Source organism: Salvelinus sp. IW2-2015, unplaced genomic scaffold (genome assembly GCF_002910315.2).
Source record: "Salvelinus sp. IW2-2015 unplaced genomic scaffold, ASM291031v2 Un_scaffold2215, whole genome shotgun sequence".
NCBI classification, from domain to species: Eukaryota; Metazoa; Chordata; class Actinopteri; order Salmoniformes; family Salmonidae; genus Salvelinus; species Salvelinus sp. IW2-2015.
Window position 1 is genome coordinate 21,358 of NW_019943545.1, and position 12,017 is coordinate 33,374.

General features: G+C 45.5%; 1 protein-coding gene across 1 annotated transcript in view; it reads left to right on the forward strand.

Moving 5' to 3' along the window:
• Nucleotides 1-3,935, forward strand: part of LOC112073300 (THAP domain-containing protein 1) — a 15,347-nt gene extending 11,412 nt beyond the window's left edge. Inside the window, exons 2-3 of the mRNA XM_024140621.2 lie at nt 491-686; nt 979-3,935. Of these exons, the coding sequence (XP_023996389.1) occupies nt 491-686; nt 979-1,413 (631 nt within the window). The 3' untranslated portion in view covers nt 1,414-3,935. The remainder of the gene's footprint in view (nt 1-490; nt 687-978) is intronic.
• The last annotated feature ends 8,082 nt before the right edge of the window (nt 3,936-12,017 follow it).

Here is a 12,017-nt window from a genome sequence, read left to right on the forward strand (position 1 = left end):
AGCTAACAGTAGTCTGGTGCTCTAAGGTTAGCTCGTAGTGTACTCGGTTAGCTAAGTGTTGCTAGGTTAGCTAACAGGTTGAGCTAGGTAGTAACAGTAGTTGTCCAAAGGTTAGCTGAACAGTAGTGTGTGCTAAGGTTAGCTAACGTAGTATTGTGTAACAGTAGACTAACAGTAGTGGTGCTAAGGTTAGCTAACCCATTAGTTGGTGCTAAGGTTAGTAACTATAGATGTCGGTGCTAAGGTTTAGTACTAGGTGCTAAGGTTAGCTAACAGTAGTTGGTGCTAAGGTTAGCTAACAGTAGTTGGTGCTAAGGTTAGCTAACAGTAGTTGGTGCTAAGGTTAGCTACTGCAACAGTGACTAGCTACTGGACTGTCAACACAGTAACTACGTAACAGTACACGATAACAGTATTTCTGAACCTTAAGAGTTTTTTGTTTTGTGTTTTGATACTGTAATGCAACAATACTTTTGTCGGTGTATTGCAGGTTCCCACTAGCACGGCCAGACGTGTGTGTAAAATGGGTCGCGGCAATGAGGAGAAACAACTTCAAACCTACCAGATACAGTAATATCTGCTCTCAGCATTTCACCAAAGACTGCTTCAAACCAGAGTGCAACAACAGAGTCCTGAAGGAGAATGCTGTTCCTTCACTATTCTGTTTCAGTAAACTACAAATCAAGGTAAAACACACACACACACACACACACACACACACAAAAGGATGTATCATTTTCCTGTGGAACCTATAGCCTGGTCTCAGATCTGTTTTGTACCGGTCTTGCCAATGCCTTTGGTTTGTTGTCACACCTATCACGTCTGGTGTTACAATTGGCATGACAACTTATTAGGTCATTGTCAAGACAGAGAACACATCTGGCACCAGGCTGGGGTATGTATACCAAACTATCAAACATTTAAATTCTTTTAGATTATTATTATTAATTATTAATTATTAATTATTATTTTTCATAGGCGGAGTCCTTGGCAGACCCGTTCCTTCCAGAGATGGACTTCCCTCTGACCCTCCCCTCCCTCCCCCTCTCCGACACAGAGGAGCCCCAGCAGGAGATACAGACAGAGACTCATCACACTGTAGACCCCCTACCCCTGGTAGAGAACCTTCCCCACAGCATGTCCATCTCCTGCGACCACAACTACACCGTAGAGGACACGGTTCAGCAGAAGAAGAGGATCGAGCAGCTGGAGGAACAGCTGGACAAGCTCAGGAAGAAGTTAAAGACCGTGCAGCAGAAGTGTCGGAGGCAGGAGAGACAGTTGAAGAGGTTTAAGGCTATCGGAGAGTTCCAGAGGGTGAACAGGGACCCGGCGCTAGGCGAGGGATATGTCATTCTACCCAAACAGCTTTACGATGCGCTCAAAGGGATTGAGCCCGTAGAGGACCCGTGAGATTCAAATACACCTAGCCTGGGTGTCAGTCTGTGTGTTATGGAGTTGGCAAGACCACAAAACCGGTCTGGGACCAGGCTATAATAGGCCAGGCTACGGACTCTGGGTTTTCTCTGCGTCTGCCTTCAGTGTATTGGGGTTGTCCCAGGTTTATCAGTCCCTGCTTTAAAAGGGTCCGTGTGAGGACTCCCACATCACCTCTCCCAATAGAGGTGTAGCGGATGGCTAAGCTATCTCTACTACCTTACTGACACCTACGACTACTGTCATCCTGTATCCAGAGATGTCTTGTCTAGGGTCCGTGGTATTGATGGGGGTTTCTTGTGTCATTGTGGAGGGTTGTTTGCAACCCGGTCGGTTGGGTTTTCCACTTTCGTCCACAGACAACCAACTACACATTTATTTTGTAGCTTTTTATATTTCATTTTACTTCAAGGTTAAAAGGTTAAAGGGCAAATCCCTCAAGTAAAATAACTCTCTATTTGAAGGGTTGCTTTTAGTGTGGTGGAGGGATGAACACTTGTACTGCATGTCATTGTTTAGTATGTTAGTCAATTTATGTCTACTCTTGGGACAAAAAATGGAATGATAAAATGGAAGGTTTGTAATTGGCCGGCACTTTCTCTTTATTTTTTACTGTAATATGAAATCATGTGACCCGACTGGTTGTCAGTCAGCTGTCTGTCACTTTGAACTATTGTTGCTGCTGGGAAATCGACAACCCTGCGTTAGAGCTAAATGTTAAAATGTTTTTCATGAATATTGCTAGCAACAACAACATCTTGGACAAGGGATCCTTGGGGAAGTTGAGGGTGGAATGTAATATTCACGCACAATTTCTGTTCTTAAAATCCTTTAGCACATCATGGGTCTGGGAGGCTCGCATGGATGTTGGTATCCACAGTTATCCATAAATTATTTAAAAAAAAAAATTTTTACTCAATTCTTCTTGTATTCCCCCAAAATGTTGTTTTTGACCATTAATGTAATTTAAAACTTAACGGTAAAATGGAACACTGACCTGTGGCAAAATGTGTAGAGTCGCAGGAAATTCATTTTTTTTTTAAACGGCACAATGTTATTTCCCAGAGCGCGAGACTTGATTAGTTGGGTCTTGAATTGCAGAAGTCATAGTTAAAACTGCTTGGGTTGATTAGTTTTAATGCACTAAGTAGCAGATTTATTATGAGGGGGGGTCCCTGATGAATTCAAAAGTTTACAACCCCTGATATGGGGTTCCATGTAGAATGCACCCAATGGTGTTTCAAGGTGAAGTATCTCCTAGTTACAGATCTAGGATCAGCTTCCCCCTCCAGTTCTAACCTTAACTATTAGTGGTTAAGAATCCAAAACTGACCCAAGATCTGTCTAGGAGCAAACCCCCCCCCCCCCCTGGTAAATAATTGTATCTCTTGTATTTCTGTTAAAAAGACCAAGTGGAAAGGGCTGTTATTGGGTGTTATGATCATATTTAAAGCTATAAGGGAAACTGGACCTTGAATTAACATAGTTGCCTTATTGTGTGTGTGTGACCCAGTTTGGTGCAATCAGAAAAATGTTTCTCATTACATTTTGATCTTATTTCTTTGGTTTTCTAAATGATCTGTGTCCCAATTCAAGTCTCTTATGACCAAATTCTTATTTTAAATAGCCTGGTGAGGCTTGATTTTTAACAGGATGCCACATGGTCAAAATCCAAACGACTGTTAAGTTATTGATTCGATTTCTTTCTGTGTTGGCACATACTTTGAAGTCATAACTGACCATCTCAGCTTCAACCCCCCCCAAAAGTACTGTATTGCCTGTTTGCAATAGATGCAGTAGAGGTCAATCGAACTCGACCTAAACAATGGAGTTGCATTGGAAACGCGTGGGGGGGGGAGATCCTGAGTCGTCTCCATGCCTCTCCCCAGCTTCTGCATGTTATGCTACGAAATCAGCCAAATATATCTAAAATCGGACTTGAGTAACCACATTGTGGGCCAGTTACAATAGATAAATAATTTGCCTAATCGGATTTGAGTAATATCCACTTTGTTACAGCAGATGTGTTGAATTTGCGCCAAACTGAATGTCTGCGTTCCATTGACTCCTTTACTGATAAATTCACCTCTGAAGGTGAAACGTGTACTTACATTCTGAAATCTTGCTCTCATTTATCATCCAAAGGGTCCCAGAGATAACATGAAGTGTCGTTTTGTTAGATAAACCCTGTATCTGTCGTAAAATGTAGCTACTAACCTTGTGCAACAGCAAGTCTTTTCCTTTTGGACAAAAATTATAAGAATATTCGGAGTTATGAAAACTGGTTGTTTTTGCAAATGTTGAACTTATAATATAGCTACTAATACTGGAAAAGCTAGTTCGCTCATACTTCAAGTTATCCGTCTGTCAAGTAAACTTTGCACATACACTGCTGCCATCTTGTGGACACCATCGGAATTACAACCAGAGTGATGGCTAGAACTGGGACCTTTCTGTTGCATTTCAAAGATGGTGGTATAAAATTAACGTTTGTTTTTTTTCTTTGTATTTTCTTCTACCAGATCTATTGTGTTATATTATCCTACAATCAATTCACATTTCCACAAACTTCAAAGTGTTTCCTTTCAAATGGTACCAAGAATATGCATATCCTTGCTTCAGGGCCTGAGCTACAGGCAGTTAGATTTGGGTATGTCATTTTAGGTGATTTTTTAAAAAAAATTTAAAGGGGCTAATCGCCAAGAAATTTCTAAGGCTGATTTACAGTCTGTCCATCGACATGTCAGTAGACAATTGTCGTAGTGACGTCATGAACATTCTGTTGTCGTCTGAAGGCAAAACGACAACCTCAGCATGACAGCAGCCCGGTGCTCCAAATACTTTCTCTGTTTTAACACCCATAAATCCATCCATTTAAAAAGTACTTCAGTAAATGTCAACCAGGCAACATTTCTAAACAATAGCTAGATTTCCACCCAATTGGTGACAGATTTTCATGCGAATATTCAAAAATGTGCATAAAGAAAATATTCACATTTTCCCACCAGTAGTGTTTCCACCAAACTGACTTGTTGCACACAAAAAGCTGTGCGTGAAGAGGTAGTGCACACAAAATATACTTTTTCACTTAAATGTTCATTTACCGAATAAAAATCTATGGTTCAATGTGTTTCCGTCGCATGTTAAACTCTGCCGATAGTTTTGTCAAAATCATCTTTTGCGTTAAATAGTAAATGTGCCTATTCTGGTCTTGGCATGGGGCGCTCTAGCCAACCGCTCACAGACACAGTGCGGGTAGGCTAGTCTACACGAGATTATGGATAAAAACGAGAATATGTGTACTTGTCAAACGGCAGTCAAGCATCGATCATCGTGTCACCAGAATAAGACCCTCGATATGTATTGGAGCGGTGCATCAAGATCACCGTGCACTTTCACCAGCCCTGTGAAGGCCTTCATAATAGATTTAATCTGTAGCCTAATCAACTACAACTACTAGCGAGTCGTAGTGGGAGGATCACACTTCATCATCGCGACTCCACATTTACTTCGATATGATGGTTATTCCAACCGCATTTCTCGTATCATTAATTTGACAACATTAAAGATCCCATTTTCCCATATGTCGAACGAACAAAGAACCTGTCGGAATTTATAAAATTGTACCGAAACTTCCTGTCTCCATCACAGTTGTCTTGATTCCGTTTTCATTTTATTTGTATGACTTCACTCGCAAAAAAACTGGACGGAAAGTGGTTAGTGTTTTGGTTCGTTGCTAGCTAGCTGGCTAGCCAGTTCAAATGACCAGAGTATAGCTGACAATGTCTTAACTTTAGCTACTTTTGATTCATTATTACAGGGAAATAACATTATTTACAAGGTAATGGCGAGTTTACAGAAAAAAGTTTTAAAAACCAAAGTGTAAACTGAAATAAAAGTAGGTAATTCTGTATGAGAATTGTTGAACTCCTGCATCTTGTCTCAGGTTGATTTGATCTGGTTGCTGTGGCAGGCCGATAGGAGGCCGATGTAGATCCGATAATATGGTCGGAGGCGCCATACGCAATAGCGGAGATTCCGGAGGCACGCCGGGGCCAGATTGAGCTCCTTATTGTATCACCATGCGCCTCTCAAATGTTGTAAAAATGCGGAGGGCTCCGTATCGCTCCACGTTGACCTGATTGGTTGACAGTAGGTGAGTGCGGGAGGTCCTGTATAAACACACACTCACTTCATTGACAACATCCTTCACAACATCTGCGCAGGAAGTATGAATGCCCTGACAGGAAGTATGAATGCTGTTTGAATGTTATATAACGTGACAGAGGCATTGATGCGAGTAACCAGTCTTGTTCAGTACATTACAATACATCCGGGTATCTCAAACACTGGAGTTGCAGTAATTAACATTTACCAACAGATGGCATCACTGTGCCATCTTACACCCATAACATCTTCCCTTTTATAAAATAGGACAGGAGCTGTCAATTCACTCACAAAACAAGCCTAGTAATAATTTCCAACATGAACAGTTTAGTATTTATTTATTTTTACACATTTTGATACTCTCTTCACTTTTATCTCTGTCAACAATCGCTGATGGGAAACCTACAGATTAAGTATTTTTGGCTGGGACAGACGCCTGCAGCGTGAAAAGACAGGGGCCTTGTCCGCGAGGACTACGGGTTCCCGCACAGGCGTGTCACCTGACTGTCTAAGGGGAGTATTGATGGGTTCCCGCACAGGCGTGTCACCTGACTGTCTAAGGGGAGTATTGATGGGCGAGGGAGCAGCCGACCTGTGATCACCTGGCTCTTCGCCCAGTGCCTCAGGCCCCATAGTGACTTGACCTGTGATCACCTGGCTCTTCGCCCAGTGCCTCAGGCCCCATGTGACTTGACCTGTGATCACCTGGCTCTTCGCCCAGTGTCAGCCCCATGTGACTTGACCTGTGATCCCTGGCTCTTCGCCCAGTGCCTCAGGCCCATGTGACTTGACCTGTGATCCCCTGGCTCTTCCCCAGTGCCTCAGGCCCCATGTGACTTGACCTGTGATCCCTGGCTCTTCGCCCAGTGCCTCAGGCCCCATGTGACTTGACCTGTGATCACCTGGCTCTTCGCCCAGTGCCTCAGGCCCCATGTGACTTGACCTGTGATCCCTGGCTCTTCGCCAGTGCCTCAGGCCCCATGTGACTTGACCTGTGATCACCTGGCTCTTCGCCCAGTGCCTCAGGCCCATGTGACTTGACCTGTGATCCCCTGGCTCTTCGCCCAGTGCCTCAGCCCCATGTGACTTGACCTGTGATCCCCTGGCTCTTCGCCCAGTGCCTCAGGCCCCATGTGACTTGACCTGTGATCCCCTGGCTCTTCGCCCAGTGCCTCAGGCCCCATGTGACTTGACCGTGATTACCTGCTCATTCGCCCAGTGCATCAGGCCCCATGTGACTTGACCTGTGATCCCCTGGCTCTTCGCCCAGTGCCTCAGGCCCCATGTGACTTGCTAGGTTTCCGTCTTTTGTCATGCGACCCCTTTGACCATCAGGGTTCTGAGTAGGTGCTGGCTCAGCAATCCGAAGGTCAACCCTGTGACGACGGTACAGTGATCCATTCACTTCGACCAAGTAGGAGTGTGGTGCCACTTTCTGTACACAGGATCCGAGTCTCCAGAGGCCCGCCCGGTTCCCTGGTAGTGGCTTCATTCGCACCGTTTCACCCACCCTGAGCTCAGGTAAGTCTTTTGCTGATTTGTCGTAGATGAACTTGGAGACCTGTCTTCTGTGACGTAGCTTCACCAGCACGTCTGTCACCACACATGGCTCCAGGAGAGTGTTGGCTACTGGCAGAGCTGCTTTTAAGCGCCGTGCCATGTGGCGTTGGGCCGGGCTGCTATCCATGCTTTCTGTCGGGGTATTGCGCCACTGCAGGATTGCTTTCCAGGCATCTTTGCCCTCTCACAGAGCCTTTTTGCAGAGGTTCTTTGCGATTTTGACTGCCGACTCCGCCTTTCCATTAGCTTTTGGGTGTCGAGGTGAAGAAGTGACGTGCTCGAATTCCCATTCTGCAGCAAATTTTCGGAACTCAGCTCCGGAGAATTGGGGTCCATTGTCTGAAATGACCCTATCTGGCTGGCCATAGCGGGCAAACTGAGCCTTGCAGCGTTTGATCATTGTCTCTGCTGAGAGGTCGGGGAGGAGGTCAATCTCCCAGAAGTCTGAGTAATGATCGACTACCAGCAGAAAGTCTTTGCCACTGTGCTGGAAGAGATCTCGACTTACTATCTGCCAGGGGCGCATCGGTAGCTCGTGGGACATCATCGTCTCTCTCTGTTGCTCAATGGCATATTCATTGCTGATTGTGCATTTACTGACATAGTCTTTGATTTCACTCTGCATTCCTGGCCAATACAGTGTGTCACGTGCTTGTCTGTAACAGGCCTCACCTCCTATGTGACTTGAGTGCACGCGCGCCAACATCTCAGGGCGCAGAGACCGGGGAATAACGACTCTCTGACCCTTGAATATCACTCCATGTTGAACACTGAGCTCTTCTTTGACTGGCCAATATTCTCTGACTGCTAAAGCAGTTTCTTCCTTGCAGTCGGGCCAGCCCATCAGAATCACAGACCTCAAAGCCTGGAGTTGCACGTCCCTGTCTGTGTGCTGTCTGATTTGTATAAGGCGCTGGTCCGTAACATTGCGGTAGTCAGCCTGGTTGATGTGTTCAACATCCACTTGCTCTGTTTGTAAGCTGCACACTGCGTGTTGTTCATGCATGGAGCGTGTGTGAGTGCCTGATGCAGTAGACCTGCTGAGCGTGTCACTCACATACATCTCTGGCCCTGGCTTATACACCACCTTGAGGTTGTAGTTTTGTAGGGCCAGTAGCATGCTCTGCAGTCTTTTCGGGGCATTCAGAAGAGGCTTGCTGAATATAGCAATAAGGGGCTTGTGATCTGTCTCTGCTGTAATATTGTTGCGCCCGTACAGGTAGTGGTGGAAGCGTTGGCATGCAAACACAATGCTGAGGCACTCCTTCTCTATCTGGGCATAGTTCTGCTCTGTTGGGGTGAGTGCCCCTAGAGGCGAATGCCACAGGCTGGCCCTCCTGCATGAGGCAACAGCCAAGTCCATACTGGCTTGAGTCACTCTGAATCGTGACAGGTTTTGACACATTGTAGTATCGCAGTACAGGTGTCTGGGTGACCAGTTGTTTTATTTCCCTCTCCGCTGCGTCATGTTTTGGGAGCCAATGCCAGATGGCGTCCTTGTCCATGAGCCTCCTTAGTGGCTCACACTTCAGAGAGCCGCGGTAGGAACTTGGCAGGTGACGAATCCGACGAAGCGCTGCACTTCCTTCACGTCAGATGGGTGGGGCATTTCCAAGACAGCCTTCACTTTTTCAGGATCCGCCTTCAATCCGGTGGAGGACAAGATGTGCCCATGAAAGCGGACATCTGGCACTTTGAACTGAAGCTTTTTTATGCTTAGCCTCAGCTTGACCTGTCTGCATCTGACCATCAGGGCCAGCAGCTTGGCGTCATGGTCACATTCTGCCTCCTCATCACTGTCCCCACAGCCCACTACGAGGATGTCATCTGCTATAGGTTCCACGCCACTGAGTCCCATCAACAGCTCGTGCTGTTTCCGCTGATACACCTCTGGAGCCACGGAGACACCAAATGGGAGCTTCAACCACCTCTTCCTGCCCCAGGGTGTCCAAAAGGTGGTCATGTAGCTGCTGGGCTCGTCGAGCTTGCACTGCAGGAAGGCATCTCTGGCGTCCACGAGCGTGAAGACTCTGGCCTTTGGGAGCTTGTAAAGAACATCCTTCAACGTGGGCATAATGTAATGTGAACGTCGCAGCGCCCGGTTGAGGTGTTTAGGATCACTGCATATCCGTAGCTTGTCTGGTTTCTTGATGATAACCATATTACTTATCCAGTCTGTAGGCTCAGTGACGGATATCATGTGGCCATCTGCTTCGTATTTGTCAAGCTGAGCCTTCGTAGCTGCTTTCATGGCTACTGGTACATTGCGGGGTGCACACTGGACAGGCTGGATTGCTGCGTCCAACTCAAAGTGCACTTGGCCGGGAACTGACTCGACCGGTGCGTTGAAGACATGGTATTTGCTTACGAATGTCTCCTTGCTCGGGGGCCCAGCCTGGACTTTGTCTATAATGTTAAGATCAGCTGGGATGGTAAAGTTAATAAGCCCAAGGCGCTCGCATGTAGAAGCTGACAGTAATGGCTGTTGACTAGCCTCAACTATTTCAAACTCAAGGGTGTGTTTCTGGCCACGTAAAACACACTCTGTCACAAACGGGCCTAAAGAGGTCATGAACTGGCCTGAATACAGTTTCAGCTTGGTGCTACTCTGTTTGAGTTTGTCTCTGGGCGCGAGCCTCCTTTTGTCTTTAAGGCTCATAACGTTTCATGTGCACAAACAGCTGGGAAAAAAACCTTGACGAAGTTCCAAAACGAACAAGAACGTCACAAAATGTCATCATCATAATATGTACAAACTGTTCCGAACTGTTTCAGTGGGGAAGCATGAGGACGACTGGTGTAATTCTACTACTTTATCTGATGTCCTGTGTGTACTAAAGTATGCTCCCTCTAATTCTCAGATCGCTCTCTCTCTCTCTCCCCTCCCGGAGGACCTGAGCACTAGGTCCATGCCTCAGGACTACCTGGCCTGATGACTCCTGGCTGTCGCCGTCCCCAGTCCACCTGGTCTTTCTGCTGCTCCAGTTTCTGCTGTTCTGCCTGCGGCTATGGAACCCTGACCTGTTCACCGGACATGCTAGCTTGTCCCAGACCTGCTGTTTTTGACCCTCTCTGCTTCTCCCCCTCTCTCTCTCGCTTTGTCTCTCCCTCTACTGCACCTGTTGTCTCGACCACTGAATGTTCACCTATGAAAAGCTAACTAACATTTACTCCTGAGGTGCTGACCTGTTGCACCCTCTACGACCACTGTGATTATTATTTGACCCTGCTGGTACTCTATGAACGTTTGAACACCCTTACAAAAAAGTTAGTATTCAGTAACTGCAGTATAACTACAGTTAGAGTGCAGTATGCTACAAATACTGTGTCAAAAATAACCGTTTTGTTTTACTGCAGTAATTTTGAAGTGTAACTGCAGTTAGAGTACAGGAATTACTGCAATTGCTGCGTCCAAAATACCACAGTCGACTGCAGTATCAAAACTGCTATCTTTTTTTGTAAGGGCAAGGATCAGGCCATAATGGCCATGTACTCCTAAAATCTCCACCCGGCACAGCCAGAAGAGGACTGGCCACCCCTCAGAGCCTGGTTCCTCTCTAGGTTTCTTCCTAGGTTCCTGCCTTTCTAGGGAGTTTTTCCAACCCTGTTCCTGGAGCGCCACCCTCCTGTAGGGTTTTGCATCAACCCCAGTTGTAACTAACCTGGTTCCGTTTATCAACCAGCTCATTATTAGAATCAGCTGTGCTAGATTAGGGTTGGAGTGAAAACCTACAGGACGGTCGGTAGCTCTCCAGGAACGTGTTGGAAAGTCCTGGTCTACAGACATGTAGATAGACCAATTATAATGCTACGTTCAAAACAACTCGGAACTGGGAAATCTCAGACCGTTCAAGACAACTAGAAAATCGGAAAATAACAAGCTCCGACGGGGCTTATTTTTTTTTGAATGGTCATCCAACTCGGAATTCCAAATCGGAAACTCTGACCTATTTCTAGAGCTTCGACTTTCCGACCTAAAGATCACTGAACGCATGATTCAACCTCGTTTTCCCCGAGTTCCCAGTTGTCTTGAAAGCACCATAAACTGGCCTTTAGAGGTCTCGACTATGATTATGACGTGTCTCCTCTAACGCCCCCGTCTTTCTTGTTAATAACATAATAACATAATGTCGTTGACAGAGCTAGCCATTACCGTCCCTTAACGCTCAATGACAGATTCAATGGCTGTAGCATAGTGTATATGACTGAATGATTAGCTAATACATATTTAAGAAATTATGAATAATAAGCATATGCTTTTTACCTGATAATAGACTAATAATAATAATATAACAACTTCAAATACCAAGCTGGTAACGTTAAGTAGCCTCGGTTTAACTTAGCTGATCTTCAATTGGGGGATTTCAGCAGAGTTCTCTGAGACATTTTTACAACTCATTGAAACTCTGAAAATAAATACATGGGCAAATGTTACCAAACATGATAATAATAGGCCTGCATAATGGTAGGCAGCTAATTATTAAATTACACTTTCCATCCTTACCTTAGAATGTCTCTGCGCTGATCGAGTGAGACAACACTAGCTAGCCAATGGGAGCGTAGTAGAACCCTCATCTGAATAACGGGGCGTGATTTTGGTTTAACTGCGTTGGTAAACTCAGATTAAAACTCCCATTAGACAGCTCTGAAAGCGTTACAATGTCCAAATAAGTTTGTTACTCACCAAATATGAAATTCGCTGAGCAACTATCTTCATTTACTTCCATTACATCCGGCATGTACTTCCAAAAAAGGTCAAAATAAAAATGTACAACCAACCGGGGGAAAAAAAGCCTATTCTGCACCTCCAATCACTCATTACTGCTACGCAGGTCCGAGGTCGACAACGTATC